Genomic DNA, 16,987 nt, shown 5'->3' with positions numbered 1-16,987 from the left:
AATAAACAGAATCACATTAAACAGGGAACAAACAAAAGAGCACTCAAAAGGAGAAGTACTCAACTGATCTACAACAACAACAACACAAATGAACAGGTCCTTTTTTTATAAACTTCGTCAATTTCCTGCCTTTGTGACCCAAAAAAAAACATATATTCATTGAACTAATAAAATAATTTACCGATCATATGTTATTTTAATACTACAAGTACATGTAATAATACTTTTTACTTTAAGTTTACTTTTTACCTTCTAAAATTTCAAAAAACATTTAAAAAATGTATCAGATTTACTAAAAAGAAAATAAAAATACTTGGTAAAAGTCAGTTATGATTGAAAAAACTATCATTTCAACAGAAGCATCATTAGGTTAAAAAAAAAAAAACAGAGAAAGACGACAAAAGGCTTTAGGTTGAATCTTTTCAGAGGAGCAGCGTCAGAGGAAAGCAGAGCTGACAGCAGTAACCAGCATCTTTAATGACAAAGTCTGTGGAGGGGAAAAGGTTTGATTAGAGTCATATTGAAGGGTAACGTCGTTATTTCTGAGAACAGCCCACACACAAACAAAGACACAAACACACGCTCAACAGAACTAACCATCTCTTCCCAAACCAAGACTCTTTCATCTTTTTGACCCAAAAATGCAGAAGGGAGATGTGAAGAAACTCTGGGATGTGCTTCTATACTTTGTTTCAGCTTGTCTAAATGTTTTATCTGTTCAAAAAATGCCAGCATTTCTGGCAGCACAGAGGAGGTCATTTTTATAAGAGCAAAGCGGTAAAAAGATCTAAAAGAGCTGAAATGTTAAATAACCTTGTTCTATCATGGATATATATCAAATCTGATTCGCTTCACTGTCAAATACATGTTAAAATCACTTGGTTGAAAAAACACAATTGGATTCAAAAACATCTAACTTTTGGGGATTTGGATTGACAGGAAACTATTAGCTCCAAAAGGAAAGGAGTAGAAATCTGTTTAACTGAGGAGGACCTAAATATACTGCTGCAGTCATTGAGAGGTGGTTTGGCTGCATTCAAGTTACAGAAGAAGCAGGCAGATAAGAAAAGAAGGGCAAACTGCCGGATTGAGATGCAGCCACAGAAAGCTGATATGAGTAGGGATGGTTGCAACAGCGCGATAACACCGAGGCCTGGGAATGATGGATGAGAGAAGCCTCAAGGTCGGCCAGAAGCTGCAGATGACAACATAACATTACCACTTAATGCTTCTGCCACTGGATGTGTTCTTCCATCCATAGGATAGAAAGACTAAAGGTGCGTCTAGAAAATGTTGTTTTCTTACAATATGTCTTCTTAGCAAATCAAACGTGCAACCATACTGCTGTTAGAATGAATGGTTTCAAAGGACCAGAGCCATTATAAATTAAGGAAATTATCTGACATATCATAGTTCAGTTCAGGTACAATAAGATTTTTGCTTGTTTCATTCAAGCCCTCAACTTCTCAGCTAAATAAGAGGACCACTTTTCTGTGATTACATGAAATAATGAGGAACATGTTATTCTTTTCAGCTAAATATTAGTTGTTCAAATGACTGGACCCTCACAGAAAAGTAATAGTACTGTAAGAAAGAAAGACATTTTACCTGTTACATAATAAACTTCATTTCTATTCACAATGACCCGTTTGGTTTGCAAAACTGCCCCGTCTTCTAGTAGTCTGCTTTTTTGGCAGCTTAGAAAGCAGCTCCAAGATTAAGTCCTCGGTTTGCTTTCAAGTAAACTTTGGTCGGGTTCAGACAGACTGCGAATGTAGACAGGCTGTGCAGCGGACCATAGTATGGATATAAACCAGTGACAAAAAAGAAGATAAAGAAAGGCTGTAAAACATGTCTAAAACTGTGATTTACTGAGGAAACGTGGGAGTCTCTCATGTGAAACAGCTTCCTGTCGCTCTTAAGAGGGCAGCAGACCAAACAGAAATAAGCCATCAATATCAACTGACTAGTCTGTCATTAGGGCTGGTAGTCACTGGGTACCTCACGATACAATGCGAAGCACAATACATGGCTCACAATATCGATGATATCCCAACACTGTGATAATTGATTTAAAAATCATCTCTAATAACTTGCAATATATTAAACAACACATATTTTTTAGGGAAATATATTCCCGTTAGTTTGAACATAATCATAGTAATCAACTCCTGTCTAATTTTGTGCAATAAATAATAGACAGTTTAGAGCAACATTGCTGAAATCAGCAATATTATATCTATGACAAGTATTGACACCAACAGAAATTGAATTACCTGTAAAACTGAGTGTTAACAATAGTAAACATGACCAGCAGTGCCACTGCTTGGTCCAAAAATGTTGTAAACAACAATAGTCTGGCAACACGCGACCCCTATCCACCTCTGAAGGAACATCTCACCAAAGGAATACATTTTACAGTCTCTTCAAACGATAATAAAAGATCGATACTTGGTGAGAACCCATCGAGGATCAATCACAGGGCTAAATATTGTGATGCATCGCAATATCAATATTTTGGCACACCCCTCTGTAATACTCTGCAAGTGTGAACCCCTCTTTAACGACACCTAAGTAATAAATGCTCTTTGACCTACCGTAACTCTTTGACAATTTATGCGATCACAGTAAATCATCCACTTCTGACGCAGAGAAAAGTGGCTTATTACTAACTTAAGGGGTTGCGTATAAGCGCAAAACCGCTTTTCTCTAGCTGATTTACGTCGATTGTGTTAACTGCAAAGTGTCGCATTTCAAGGGAAGCAAGGCTACTTTTTCTGCTTCAGAATTCGCAAGAATTATGTTAACTGTGTAAACGGTTAAAGAGTTGCAGTAATCAAAAGAAAGTCAACGCCAAGGCTAAAACTTCAGAAATAAAAGGGTTAACTGCATAACTTCCTAAATGTTTTATTCAACAAAGTTCTTCCAAAGTAAATATATGACCAAACATTTTTTACATAATATTAATCAAAGGTCAAACTTTTAAAAAAGCTTTAAATTATTTATTTTCAAGTGAAATCTGAACAGCTGCACTTTTGAATAACTTCTTCTTCTTCTAACAGAAAACTTCAGTTCACAGTGGTTAGCAACTTTTTCATTTGTTGAGTCATAAATGCAGCAATATCACCAGGAGACAAAATCTGTGCCTTTCTGGACTTGCAACAGACAGAAAAGCTTCTTGAAACCATGATAGTTCTCCAGCACAGCAGGCCCACCTTTCAATGCTTTCACACAATGCCGTCAGTGACAGAAGGAAGCAAACAGCAGCACCTGTTAGGAAGCCTTTCTGTGTCAAACAGAAGAAGCACTGTGAAGTAAATAGGAAGTTAAAAAAAATGTCTCTCTAGTGAAAAGTTTTAAATGAAGCAGAAATTACAGCCTAACTAAACAATCCAAACAGATAGATTCAATCTGCATAATAATTTGATTTTAAAAAACATAATGTCCCATTTAAAAGATAGTTTGGGTCGTTTTATTGGAAACTGCACAAAGAAACGTGATACATCCCTTCTTTGTCTGATAACTAATCTAAAAACCAGAATAAAAAGATATAGTGGTTAAATTTCCTATCATTCTAAAAGGAATCCCCAGCCGTAAGTTTTCCAACTTTTCCAAACTTCTGAAAGCCTCTCAACAGAAAGAAACATCGATCCACCACCTTGCATGCAATGGAAAAGCCCTTTGGGAAGACTCGGCCTTATAGTGGACTGAAACTTATGAAGTCTGACTTGTTCACTCTTCTATGACCCCATTCTGAGGAAGTGAACTCTGATCTCAGCTGTTAGAAATGCTCTATGACTCTTCTTACTGAGAATGTGCAGACCATTATTACAGGTGAGGAAACTAAATCTAGCTGACCCAAACCCATTTGAAAAACATTGAAAACCCCTTTAATTAAGAACAGACACATGCTTTTAGTCTCTTTTTATATAAATGTTAAAGCAAATATTGATTTGTAGTTTACATTGAGGAACCACTTTAAAAATCAGATTTAAAATAGATTCATGCATAACTTCTCACATTTCATTTCTCCTTCAAAAACAGACAATGTGATGAAAAATGTCAATTAGCTCAACAATCAATGGACATTTCCATAGAAAACACGAGTTGTGAGGGCTCATTGTTGGCGAGAGCTGAGCTATGGAGACCATGCTAAGTATGCAGCAGTATGCAAGGAGGGCAATGATCCACAATGATTAAAACACAATGATTAAACTATGCTGGAGGGGGATGAAGGGAGGCGGCAGAAGGGAGTAACGAAGAGGAAAAGAAAGGGGCCAGGTGCTTTTAAAGACGAACAAGAAACGGAGAAGAGGAATATAAAGAGAAAGACGGGGGCAAGACGGAAAGCCAGGAGCAAAGAAAGGAGAGGCGTAAAGGGGGGAACTGAGGGCGATGGTGACAAAAAAGAAAGAGCAAAGGGAGATGGAGGGAGGAAGAGAAGGGAAGGAACTGAAAGGGAACAAAAGAAAGTTGATCTAAAAGGTAGCCATGGGGTGAATTAAGTTCCCGCCGTGGTTTGATTTTCCATCTGTTCCTAAGCTCATCTGTAAAGGGGATTGTGGTGAAATCAGATGTGAAGGAGGAGCAATGCAGTCAGCAAAGAGGTCAATGAGAGCAGAAGGAAAACAGGCTTTGAAAGGAGGGCAGCAACTGAGCTCAAAAACCAACTGTCAAACAAACAGCGTGTTTAGTCTGACAGAGAAACAATTTAAGTTAGACTTCACTAAATGCCGTAACCCACATATTTTGGTCTGATGCCTGATTATATGATATTTGTCTTCTGTCTGATTATATGATATTTGTCTAACTAAAATGTGCAAAAGTCTTTTGTTTCGTCTTGTAGTGGGTGTACTTCAACAAACGAAAACGTGAAAAATTTGAAATTTTGGCTTCAGTTGGGAACAGCGACAAAATAGCCAATGTAAGAATGTTCCCAAAGTCTATAAACTTCACTAGGACAAGGTCGCTTCCTCTTTCCTTCATTCCATTCTTTCCTCTTCTTGGTAAATCTCATTAAGCAGGTGGATGAAAGCTTATTAGAATTATTCCACATTACTGCACAAGTTCAGGAAAGTGTGACTTTAGTGGATATCTGGATTTGATCCATGCAAAATTCCAAACTATGAGCCCGGAGTGAATGAGACATGTGCTCTGCATTACGTTCCATTTCACTGTCTGCAAAGCACAAGCAACCTCAAACTGTGAATGAGAAGTGTACAACCAAGACAGTCTCATTTCTGAAGAGGTAGGAGAGTAAAAATAAAAACAAAATAAAAAATCCTGAAATGTAATTCTTTGAAACTGGTTTGTTTGGGTCTGCATCTTCACAAAAAGAGGCAACTGTCAACTTTTTCCCTCCACTCTGAACTTACAAAAAGAGCTGCAGGGAGCTGTGCTCCAATAAATCTCCTGAGCAAGTCCCCTGAGAGTGAGGCGGCACACTTCAGCAAATTAAAACAGCCACAACCAAATCTCTGATTCCCCAGCAAGCATATTATGTTTGACAGACAACTCTGCAAAGTTGATCTGGAGTCAGCCTTTCCTCAGCTTCTTAGAGCTCGCATCCGTGCCTGTCAAAGCATCTTTTCCAAGCACCTTCATGTTTATGCTGCAGGGCAACCACAGTGCAGTTGCAACCGTCTCATCCCTCTCTACATCCTTTTTCAATTCTCCTGGATCACTGCTTTTTAGCCACCCACCCTAGGGCATAGCCCAGACTTTCTTTTTTTTTTGGTTGCAATTTATCGCTGACATTTATTGCAGGAGGGGAATGGAGATGCAGGTGGCCTGTGGTTTGTTGTGTCTGAGCATGAGATAGATTCTAGGCGAAACAGTGGGAGAAAATACAAAAGGTCTTACCTTTTCTGGTCAGGAAAGAAATAGAGCCAACAAAGTGATAAATTAGCAACAGAAGCTCAAAGTATGTGGGGGAAACTAGTAGACATAAAAAATGAAAAGATTAAATGGGATAAAATATGTTATTAGAGAGTATTCAATACTATTGTCAACTTTGTTTTGGCCCACTTGCCCAACTTAAAAGGTAGAAAGTGTGGTGGCTTTTCCACTTAAGCAGAGGTATGGTTCCTTGTGAAACTTTATGATGGTTAGAAAGTTCTGTTAATAACTTAACCCTCATCTGGTATCCAAAGAATTAACCCTTTAACACTGGAGCTCTTGCTGTTTACATTCTATTGACTACCTTAGCTCTTCAACCATTTATGCAATTAACGTGATTCCAGCGGATTGCAGAAAAGTGTCTTGACAATGTAATGCAAAACCTAACAGTGGTGAACTGCTTGATCAGTCAACGTAAATCTGCTGACTGTCACAGGGGAAAGCAGATTTGGGCGACATCTCTGGTGTAAAAGGGTTAAAAGCTAAATTATTAGCTGCTGGATCTTGAAATGTGAGCCTTAACTAGATTCAGATCTTTAGACATTTCTCAATGGTTATTTACCCCTTACAGGACTAAAATGATGAATAAATTCTACTAGATGAAATATAATTTGGTGTCATGGCAGATGTTAATTATGAGAGCGCTCAAATTAAGTCTGTGTCTCCATAAGTTACAGAGGAGACTCCCAAAGGTGTTTGCACTTCTGAGAAAAGGTCCTGTTAATCAGCCAGGGTTTCAGTCAGTTTGATGAAGGGCAGGACGAGGTGACAGCCTTTAAAAGATTGTTCTAGGAAAGGGGGCCAAAGAACAGCGCAGAAAAAGCGGTGAAAAGGAAGAGGCATGGCAGAGAATGAGAAAAAGTTGGATTGCAAAGCGGAAAGAAGGAGGTGTAGACTTGTTCAGTGAAAAGACGTGCATGGCGGGAAGAGCGAGAGACAGGGTAGTCGAGAGAGAAATTTTATGATGCTTAACGCAGAGTCCTAAACCTCACCCTGGAAACCAGAAGAGAGGTGTGTGTACTGAGTCATTCAGACGAACGCCTTTTAAAGAGGTAATAAAATTCATTAGAAAGGGACCACGAACCCACTCTGAAGGACACTCCAGCGTTAGTAATGTAATGGATCTGACTTTGTTTAGGGAAACAGACATCAATGTCTTTGCTGGCAAAACAAAGTGTCAAACCATCATGACCCAAAGGTCTGGAAACTCCCATTCCAGAGCACACAGCTTAGCTTACAGAAAAAGCATAAAACACTATTTTATAGAATGCAATGCAGTCCAAACAAGAACCTAATTACTATTTACCAACACATTTAGCTGACTTTTAATAGGTTACGCTAATGTCAGAAAATAAACAACCAGTAAAGAGGCAGCTCTTTGAACAGCACTGGGTTGCTACCACATAAAGCAGAAAACATGGGAATAAACTTGGAACTCTCAATTGAACTGTCAATCACTCTGACCTCCTTTCAACAAATAATCAACAAAGATGGTAACCAAATTTACCAAATATTTTGCGTGAAGTTGTAATATTTCTGAAATTAGGGGTAAAACTGAACACAACAAAAAATTTCAATAAAATTACAATAAAAGTTAGAGATTTGCAGGTATATTCTATGGCCAATGGTCATGTATGCAGATATGTTGTCAAAAGAAACATTAAACTGATGAAACATTAAACTGATATATTGTACTTGTTCATCAACTTGCAGATATAAGTGTACATTTTAGCTTAAGACTAACCCTACTGTGCAGTAACAGCATTTCAAGTAATTGGTTGCCATTTGTCAAGTGACCAAAACTGCCCAGATTTATATCTGGTTTATAATTAAAAGTAAAAAAATACAATGGCACAAGTTTCCTCAATAAAGGCTGACTTTTGCATTGCTAATTTTTAATCAATAAATGCTGATAAAAGATCATCCAAGTATTCAAGAGCAAATGTAAAGCTGTCCAAGTCTGTAAGATTCATTAATGTAAGACAAAATATAAGGGAAAAAACACTTTTTTTTTCTACTTGAAAAGACACTTTGCAGTGATAGCTCAACCAGAATTTTTTTTGTTTTGCAAATTTACATTTTGAAATGACCAGGTTTCAACGTATTCTGGAAGAACAAGTTGACTGCTGCAATGTAAAGGCCAAATGTTCCTATTCCCTTAAGTTTACTTAAATATAAATGGATGTTTTTTGTCTGGAAAGTTCTGCATGCTGAAGTCTTCAGCCAACTGTGAATTTCAATCTTTCATCTTTAAAAGACGATGAAAGTAAAAGATGCTCCATGATATCCACCTCATGCAGTCGAGACCTGTTTTAGATCAAGTGAACAGTTAAGAAAAGTACACAGTAGCTGTTCTTCCACGTGTTCACAAGAATTGTTCTCTCTAGAGCAAGAAAGGGTTGCATGAATATACGTATATAAAACAATATGCCTGAAAAAAAAAAAAAAAAGCTTAACAGAAAACAAAACAATGCTTTGAAGGTTTTTTAGTGGACTGCAATGGGGAGGCAATATGCTTTAAAATTTAGTTTTGTTTTTTTAAGAGAATCCAATGGCATAGTTTTAAGTAAAACGTGTAGACTTTTTTAATTTACCAGTTTCAAAAAGATAAACAAGACTTCAGCTATTCTACCATAAAACCTAATTTCCAAGAGCAATATTTAAAGTCAGGCAATTTCTCTGACTAACACAAAGTTGACACAGTCTGATCCATCCAGTGTGTGCATAGTGGATCAATAAAAAGGAAAAAATAATCATACACAGAGGTCCAGAGACAGTCGGTTGATGGGTTTGTCCATCACTGAAAAGGCCATCACACAGGGTGCCCTTTTAAGTACATGTGGCTTCTGATAATGGGGCAGTCTGTTCAGTGAGTGGCAGAGTATTACAATGAAAAGGTTAAGGCCCACACATACAAGGAACTTGATAAACACCTCTCACACAAATTGAGAGACGCTCAAAATTTGAGATAAGCTTTTCGCTTCATTCATTAAAATTAGGTAGGCATTCATGACAAATAACAGTTTAACAGAGGAGGAAACTCTTCTCGCCTCTACCTATTTGTGAGAAGGGCAGATTTACAGGCTGCAACACCAGACAACTATTATTGTCTTGTCTTTTGGCTGATCCCCGTTATAAAGGTTAGGGAGATTTGGCAGTGTTTTTTTATGTCAAAGGCCCTTAAATATCGAAATGAATGGTGCCAAACCGGGTCTCAAACCACCAACTGGCTAGTTAACAAGACTCATAGTCCATAGGCAGCTACAATGCATCCATGCTTTACATCAAAGTGTCAATAACTCAACAATAACCATCAAAAGTATGCAAGCACGTACTCTTAAAAAAAGTCACAAGAAATAGCAATCAACCATTAAGAGACATACATATTCAAATGAAAAAGTTACAGGTTTTTTCCCCCTTCTTCTTAACCAAAAACCTCTCATCTTTGATGCTGTAATTATCTGAGCCAGAGATGAAACCGAGCAACAGGGGAGCAGTATAAACACAGACAGTATTAGCACCTTCTTAGATTGTTTAGTCTGACCCGACATGACAGCATTACTCCTCTGTGATTTAGATCCATCTGTTACTGACATGTAGAAAAACAAGAGAGCTGCTGCACCACTGCTGCTGGATGACATGGGATTATATCTTGGCATGTATATGGAACAGCCGCCAAGCTTGTAGCAAACTGCGTCTGGCCGTTCTTATTTGGTTTTGGGCAACATAAATTGTGGCTGGGGATATAATTAACAGTGCATGGTTAGTTTTTAGTAAAAAACTTCTGCTGCTGTAGGATTTTTTTTAGCTACTTTTTCCCAAATTCTTTCCATACTTATAAATGGATCAGACAGGAACACATGGCCACCACTCAAATTTTAGCTTCTGTTCTTCTTGTGGTAAAAAGATGATAGAGAGGCGGCAAACAAAGTTGTTTTTTTACTATTAGTTTATTCCAGAAATACAAAAAAAAACAGCCCGTAACTGCAGGATATTGTAGATTAATGATGTAGATGAAACATGAAAAAAATATCTCTGATCAGCAGTCAGTTACTCAACTCGGTTGGAATAACTCGTCAATGGCAGTCCCACTCTGTTATGCCAAGATCAAAACAAAAACAGGTTTGTTCTCCATTATTTTTAGATGTACAGTTAATTTGTAAGAAGATAAGCCAAAAGTACACAGGTGGATCCATATAATGCTTTAATAGTACTCAGATTTTCAGTTCCAAACCCTCAAATTCATCCAATTTTGCTGTGGCTAATAATTAATGTATAAAACAGTAAATTTTTGGCCAACAGTGTTACTACAATAGCTTAAAAAAATGTTAGTCGAGCCAGTAAAACTGATAACCTTTCTTACTCGTTATAAAAATGTAAAAAATTGTTACAGCCCTAAAAGTTATCGGACAGAAAAGAGAAGCTAGATGCACTTTGAGTTAAGAGACTTGCCACTAAGGAGGAACATCATATTTTAGGTGAAGGACTAAAGCCTTATTCACAACTCCTCTTACGACTAGATACGAGCTGACAGCAGGTGAAAAATGGGCAAACTTGTACAGGGGATGCAAGTGACCCACAAGAATATTAAGGTCCTAGATCACTTGGTAACACAGGGGAAGGACTGGACAGCTTCAAGTAGCTAGGTGTACAGATCACAGAGGGACTTGCAAGGTCCTGTCTAGTCAACAACCTGGTAAAGAAGGCCCGGCAGTGTCTTCACCACTTCAGGTACCAGAAGAATTTCCAATTGCCATCAAAGGTGCTAAAGACATTCTTGACCCGACCACTGAGAGCATCCTGACATGAAGTAAGGGGCCACTAAGAACATTTTACTAAATGGTGTGGCGTCAAGCCACCATATGACAGTATCACTCTTACATCATAGGTTTGTACAACTTACGTTAGCATTACCAATACTTCATGATACATTTACTACATGCACAATAATTGATTTTTTTTTTTTAACAACCCCTCGAGTTTAGCCATGCAAGACTCAAGGGAACTGCAAGACTTACCTCTCTACAACCCTTTATAAGCCCAGACAACCTAAAGCACCCATTCGGGTCAATCTCCTGTATTTGCCTGACTTTAACTACAACCATGATCATAACTAAATCTGAAACAAACAATATAGAAAGCATAATAACTACAACCCTCACAAGCAGCCAGAAACCATTTTATTTTACGATGTACAAAATTCTTACATTTTGAAATGACTGAGACATAAGTTGGCAAAGAGCAGTTAGAGATTCAGTTAAATGCTCCCAATTGCTGTACCTCTTCTAAAAGTTTGTACGTGGAAATTTCCGAAATAAACTCATGAAGGATGGGCCAGCCTCAGCTACTTGTATAAACAGTGTGCATTTGGAGCTTCTGTGTACACAGCAGCTATAAAGTCCCATACAGATGAGCTTATAATGACTCCACAGAGTCATTTAGCTGAGCTGTCACAAGCAATGGTGCCACCTCACCACAATGATTACAGACTAATCATCTTTAAATGATACTGCAGGGACAAACCAGCTGAAATGTAGGACTGTTCACTTGTACCAATTTGTTTGAATTTCCTTTGATAAAAGTCACAGAGAGATTTTGCTCAGTCAGATCGCCTCTTCTCTACTTCTGCACCAATGATTGCTGCACAAAGCATTTTCTACTTCGCTGTCTTCCAATGGGCGTTTCTCTACTTCATCCTTTTTGAGACGCATATCATCTTTGCACCCCATGCTGCTCAATCTCTGTACATCCAGTTAACACGACAGAGGCAGATTAATGAGAAATTAATCCCTTTAATTCACTATAAAGGTCTCCTCTTCTTGTAGCTAATAAAGCCGCTTCAGGGCTTTGCCTGATAATCATCATACTGCATTTCATTTAAAGGGGAACTTCATGTAATGCATGATCCTTCAGGCAGAGTGGATTTCAACTGACATCAGGAATGAAACCAGATAAGAGGGATTATGGGGCCCTATCCCATTGAGATGTTTATACTATGGTGAACCAACTATTTAAGACTAATATAATTATTTCTTGAAAAATGTATAGTAAAAAAAGCTCAAAACTAAAAAAACAAAAAATACTGTTTTATTATAGTTAGAAATCTAAAATTGGTTTATTTAGTCACTTAAAACTAAAAATGGTCGATACAGTAAAAATAAATGTAAAACAAAGCAATGATTGATGCGTAAATGTTTTTTTCCCTGTATTTAACACATTTATTTGTGAAAAAAATAATTAAAAAATACAAAACTCCACTCTTCTATGATACTTAAAGAGGGAAACCTTGATATAGATCTGTACTTTAATTCAAAGAGTGACATTTAGATTAACAAATACAACGTATTGAACAAGCTGTAGTTTTACAACAGCTTCTATTCTTTCTTTCAGTTGATGGGTAAGAGGACGGACTGGAGTGTACCCCACCTTTTTCTGACAGTAGCTGGGATAGGCTCAAGCAACCCCAAGGCCCCAAAAGAAATAGTGCAGGTTTAAAAAAAATGAAAGGATGGAAGGGAAGTTAATAAGATACAGAGAAAGACATTCAAAGCTGTTATTTTTTCTTAAGAGCACCACTTAGACAAAGACTCGTTAGTTTGAAACAATATGCACCATAAAATGTATAATTCTATAAATTTACGATTTTAGTTAATATTTAGTGGAAAGGTTTTTAGTAGTGCATTCCCTGAGTAAATTGAAAATAATGGAAAAAGACTTTTTTTTTTTTTTTTAGGGTTTCCATCTAAGGGACACGATGTACTAGGAAAAATAAAAAGTTGCTTTTTTTACAGAAACCTAAAGACAAAAAGATGAAGCAGTTTTGTAAGGGGGAAAAAAGTTCAGCATCAACTTATAAATCTGTTTGTCATGAAAAAAAAACCCAATTTAAACAGCAACTTTTCCAGCCTCCCCATGACTTTCTGAAAATATCAAATCCACCAGGGAAAAAGCATCACTTTTCTTTTAAAAACTAAAAGTGTAAATTGTAGATAATCTGCGTTCTAAAAAACAGAAACATTAGTGCTTATGTTGACTTGACGTTTTCACACTGACTTACTTTCCTGCTGAGATACCTGTGATTTCCTTCCTTTGTTGTCAAACCTGTGTTAGCCCATTTTCACACACGGAGGAGGCAAACCAGAGCCCATTATACTGCCAACAACAGCTGCCATGGCTGCACACTGGGAGGTCCACATTTTAGTGAGACTACTTCTTCTAAAAAAAAGGGCAATGAGAACATTTTTTCTCAGCTGTGCCAACATCCAAATGTCTTGTGAGGGAGCCTCAACATCAAAATCCAGGCAGCATCCCACAGCTACGGGCGGGCTCTCAAAACACAAAGCAGGGCAGTCGTCCAATAAAATAAAAAACGCCAGATTTGACAAGCTTGTTGTTGATCTGCTCTAAATTCCTCAAACAGAAAAACATGAGCAGCCGTAACTCCGTGCAGCTTTGTTTTTGCCTTCATGTGAGCTTTTATAGGCAGCATCATGTTAGCACAGTAAACCAACCTCCTTCTCGTCCACAAACACCTCCACTAACATTTACATCAGACACAGTGTGCAGCCAAGTTGGCAGACCCACTGATTAAGATTAAATCCACTTTCTGGAGCTAAAAAAAAGAAGCTGTAAATTATTGTGTAGCACAGCCGACACAAAAGAGAGGGAAAAGGAGGGGAGATCACACTGGAGTACACAGCTTCAAAGGAAACATCAGACCTGTGATGGAGCACTTTGGAGAGCAAACCTCCTGCTGGGTAAGACTAGTAAAAAACAGTATACAGATTTAGTAGCCAACACCATGACAATCTGAAACCAGAGCAGAGTATTTCCAAGTCTCCTGGTAAATATTTGACACCCTTTTCCAACCAAATCTAGTAGATTTAATTTAAACCATGTATATTTTTATAATTGTTTAAAGCACACACATTTGAATCTAAATTGCTTTAGAAAAAATATATACATAGATCGGCATTATATGTGAGTCAACATAACAACAAGAACACAATGCATCCAATCAGCTGTGTTTTCATGTTTGTGTTGTGATATTTGCATTTTTCCTAAGTTCTCCTCCTTCCCTAAGCACACGTGAACGCTTCCTCTGACTTTTTCATGAACTGTTATACCCGAGTAAATCTCTGAAGATTTTCTAAAAGTTTTCAGTTCAACTCAAAGTAGAGGTGTCTAATCTCTCATCAGAAAGTCACAAGTTCCCCATTTGCCTGCCCATGCGTCTAAGTGTTCTTGTGCAAGGCACTGAACCCCATATTACTTCTGGTGGTCTTGTTAGCACCTTGCATGGCAGATCTGCTATCATCAAGTGTGTGGATCTGTGAGTCCGTGGGTAAAAGGGACTGTGACTAAAGGCCATGATAGATGTAAAAATGTCCCACACATTTTCCATAACTTTAATATTCTAAATGGGCAATTATAGAGTTGAACAAAATCAGGCAACAATCACATACATAGGCCATAATATTTAAATACCAAAATGCATTTATCAAAAGACAGACTGCAATAAAAATTGTGTTTTTTATTTATTTATTTTTTTAAAGATGCTGTGCCACTTGCAGACTAGATCCGTGTATGTCTTTGTTTTCCTTATTTGAGCTGGCACCTTTGCTGCCCACTAATGTTAGGTTGGGGGCGTGAAGGTCAGCAAGCTAGTGGAAGAGAGTTGGGATGTCGGGAAGTGGGGACAGGCTTACTCCATGCTATAGTTTTTCTGCAGAAACTATGTCCTAGAAAACAACAGAATTTGATGATTTTATCTCAGAAAAAAACACCACTAGTAACGCTTTTGAAATAGATCAAAATATGATCCGAGTGGGACTTTAAGACACATAGTAAATAGTGTAAAACTTGGATCAAGGAACTGGACCGCTCTTAGTTCATAAGTCAGTCTGCGCAGAAAAGTCTGCATCTTGAGGGATTCAAACTGGGAAAATGATGCCTGAGAGATGGAAGATGCTGACGTCTTTAGCAAGTCCCAAAGACTCCTTTAAAGATTGCCCCTGATAAAGATTTGTCCTTTAACTGACACATCTTTAGTACATGTAAGTCTTTAGAAACTAAAGTTATAGTGCTTGTAGAAACAGGTTTGGAAGTCCAAGTGGAAAAACTTTGTGAGGATAATCCACTGAGGCATCTTTCCAAATGTGTTCTCACCATCTGAAGTGTTTTCAAATCAATTTTGAGTTCTTTTTCTTTGATTTACGCCCTTTGGATCCCAGTTGGAAAGAATGAATTGATGAAACTCTAAGGATAATCAATAGTCTTATATTTTAGGAGGAACCAAGCACGTATTATTATTGTTTACACGTTTCAGCTTTACTTCAACACTACATCCACACTTTTTATCAGCGTCAATTCCTTCCAGCAAGAGCTAAAGTTTTCTGGACTGTCCACTCACCCGGATTCGTCTCATCGCAGCCACGATCTCCACCCGGCTATTCGGCCGCGTTACATCCAGACTCCCGATGTACTGAGGTGGAGAAGGAGAAACGTGACAGGTACAGCGCGTTAGTGCCACATACAAGATAATTATCTGCATTTTAGTGCCTCATACTACTCCCAGAGTAAGAACTACCGCCGCGAAGGTTAACTTCAAGCTAACTACTTACTTACGCTAACTAAGCTAGCAAAAAGTCCAAGTTTCGGACTTATTTTTTATTTTTTCCTCCAGAGTTTTTAGCTTGAAACTTCTGTGCCAGACACCTTCGTGGACATTGGAATCAAAAAGGTTTCCGTTTCGGAGTTTCTACTTCACCTTTGCCTCGAAGTTGATTCCATGCTGGAACGCTTCCTCGTTGTGCAGCGGGATCCTCAGGTCGTGTCCATCATCCACCAGGTTGTATTTGGTCTTCGCAGGCATTCTCCAACTGTTTTAATCCAGAGGAACTCGGGGGTACAAACCAGGCCGATTTGGTTTTCGAATCCGGGTAAAAAGCGGTCCTAAATCCAGTCACTTGCTCCCCATCGCAGAAAAAAAGGTCCCACTGCGTCTCGCACTTCCCAGGTAGTCCGGCGAACTGCTGTCCCGCTAAAAGCTCCCCGAACTCGCTTTGAACCCACGCGTTACAGGCGTCACGCGCGCGCGGACCGTGTTTTCCTGACTTTTCCTGTTTTGAATGTGGAAGTTGGTCGGCTCTGCCTCCGGTTCTGGACTCTCTCCCCCCCGCGGCACAGAAAGAGGGCGTGATTGGAGGAGTCGGGAATCCCACCTGTTTCCATTGGAACACGGAGGCGCCGGGGCCCTGAGGGGGAGGGGCTTACGACCTCTGTACCCGCCCCTTTCTCCTCCCCCTCCTTCTTCAAACAACCGTGAAGGAAAAAATTCTGTAGGATTCCTTCATTGAGACATTCCTCATACACTATACCTGTTCTTTACAAACACGCATGAAACACATACGTGCTAGTCAGTGAGGACAAAGTAATAAAAAATATGACATATATTTTCTTAATTTTCAAATGTATACATATTTTAATCATATTCAGTAAGTTTTTTTTTCTTACACAAAGTTAAAGATACCAGTGAAGTCAAGGTATGCAGCTTAAAACATCTGGTCCTGATTTCAAAGACAATGCTGTCAACTAGCGACCATTTTCGGTATTACATAAAGGGGATTTATGTTAAAAGAAGGATTTTGCTGATTTTTTCACTTTGTTCTCTTCTTCTAACTATACAAAGAACAGCTATATTTTCACAAAAATGTCTTAAAGTAAATTATTTTTAAATCATCCCCCACATTTTATTGTTTATTTTTTATTGTTTATGTACCTGTTTATATTTTGCACACATTTCTTGTTCTACATAATCAACATATTTGTATTTTGAACATATTATTTTTGAACATAACAGCTGTGATTATATTTTTTAGCTATCATATAGGTAACTTTTTTCACTGACTGCTTCTAATCTCATTGTAGATGCAAACAAGGACAATAAAGGCATATTTTGCCTAATATAATCCTATGATCATTTTAACATTAATTACCTCAAAGCATAACAAATTAATATCTATTCATGTTTTTTCATCTTAAATTTTAATACATACCAGATCCACCAGCTAAAAATGTAGACATAAGA

General features: G+C 38.0%; 1 protein-coding gene and 1 long non-coding RNA gene across 3 annotated transcripts in view; one reads left to right on the top strand and one right to left on the bottom strand.

The window, feature by feature from the left end:
• Nucleotides 1-16,225, bottom strand: part of LOC112150755 (carboxyl-terminal PDZ ligand of neuronal nitric oxide synthase protein) — a 159,486-nt gene extending 143,261 nt beyond the window's left edge. Inside the window, exons 1-2 of one of the 2 annotated variants that reach the window (XM_024279227.2) lie at nucleotides 15,668-16,225; nucleotides 15,311-15,382 (exon numbers count right to left, since the gene is read on the bottom strand). In XM_024279227.2, the coding sequence (XP_024134995.1) occupies nucleotides 15,311-15,382; nucleotides 15,668-15,772 (177 nt within the window). In that variant the 5' untranslated portion in view covers nucleotides 15,773-16,225. The remainder of the gene's footprint in view (nucleotides 1-15,310; nucleotides 15,383-15,667) is intronic. The other variant, XM_024279228.2, reaches the window with a different exon arrangement.
• The window catches only part of LOC112150756, a 10,485-nt gene continuing 8,778 nt past the window's right edge, over nucleotides 15,281-16,987 (top strand). Inside the window, exon 1 of the long non-coding RNA XR_002920007.2 lies at nucleotides 15,281-15,410. This is a non-coding gene — a long non-coding RNA (uncharacterized LOC112150756). The remainder of the gene's footprint in view (nucleotides 15,411-16,987) is intronic.

This window comes from Oryzias melastigma, linkage group LG4, assembly GCF_002922805.2.
Source record: "Oryzias melastigma strain HK-1 linkage group LG4, ASM292280v2, whole genome shotgun sequence".
Lineage (NCBI taxonomy): Eukaryota > Metazoa > Chordata > Actinopteri > Beloniformes > Adrianichthyidae > Oryzias > Oryzias melastigma.
This window is presented reverse-complemented; position numbering and strand designations above follow the sequence as displayed.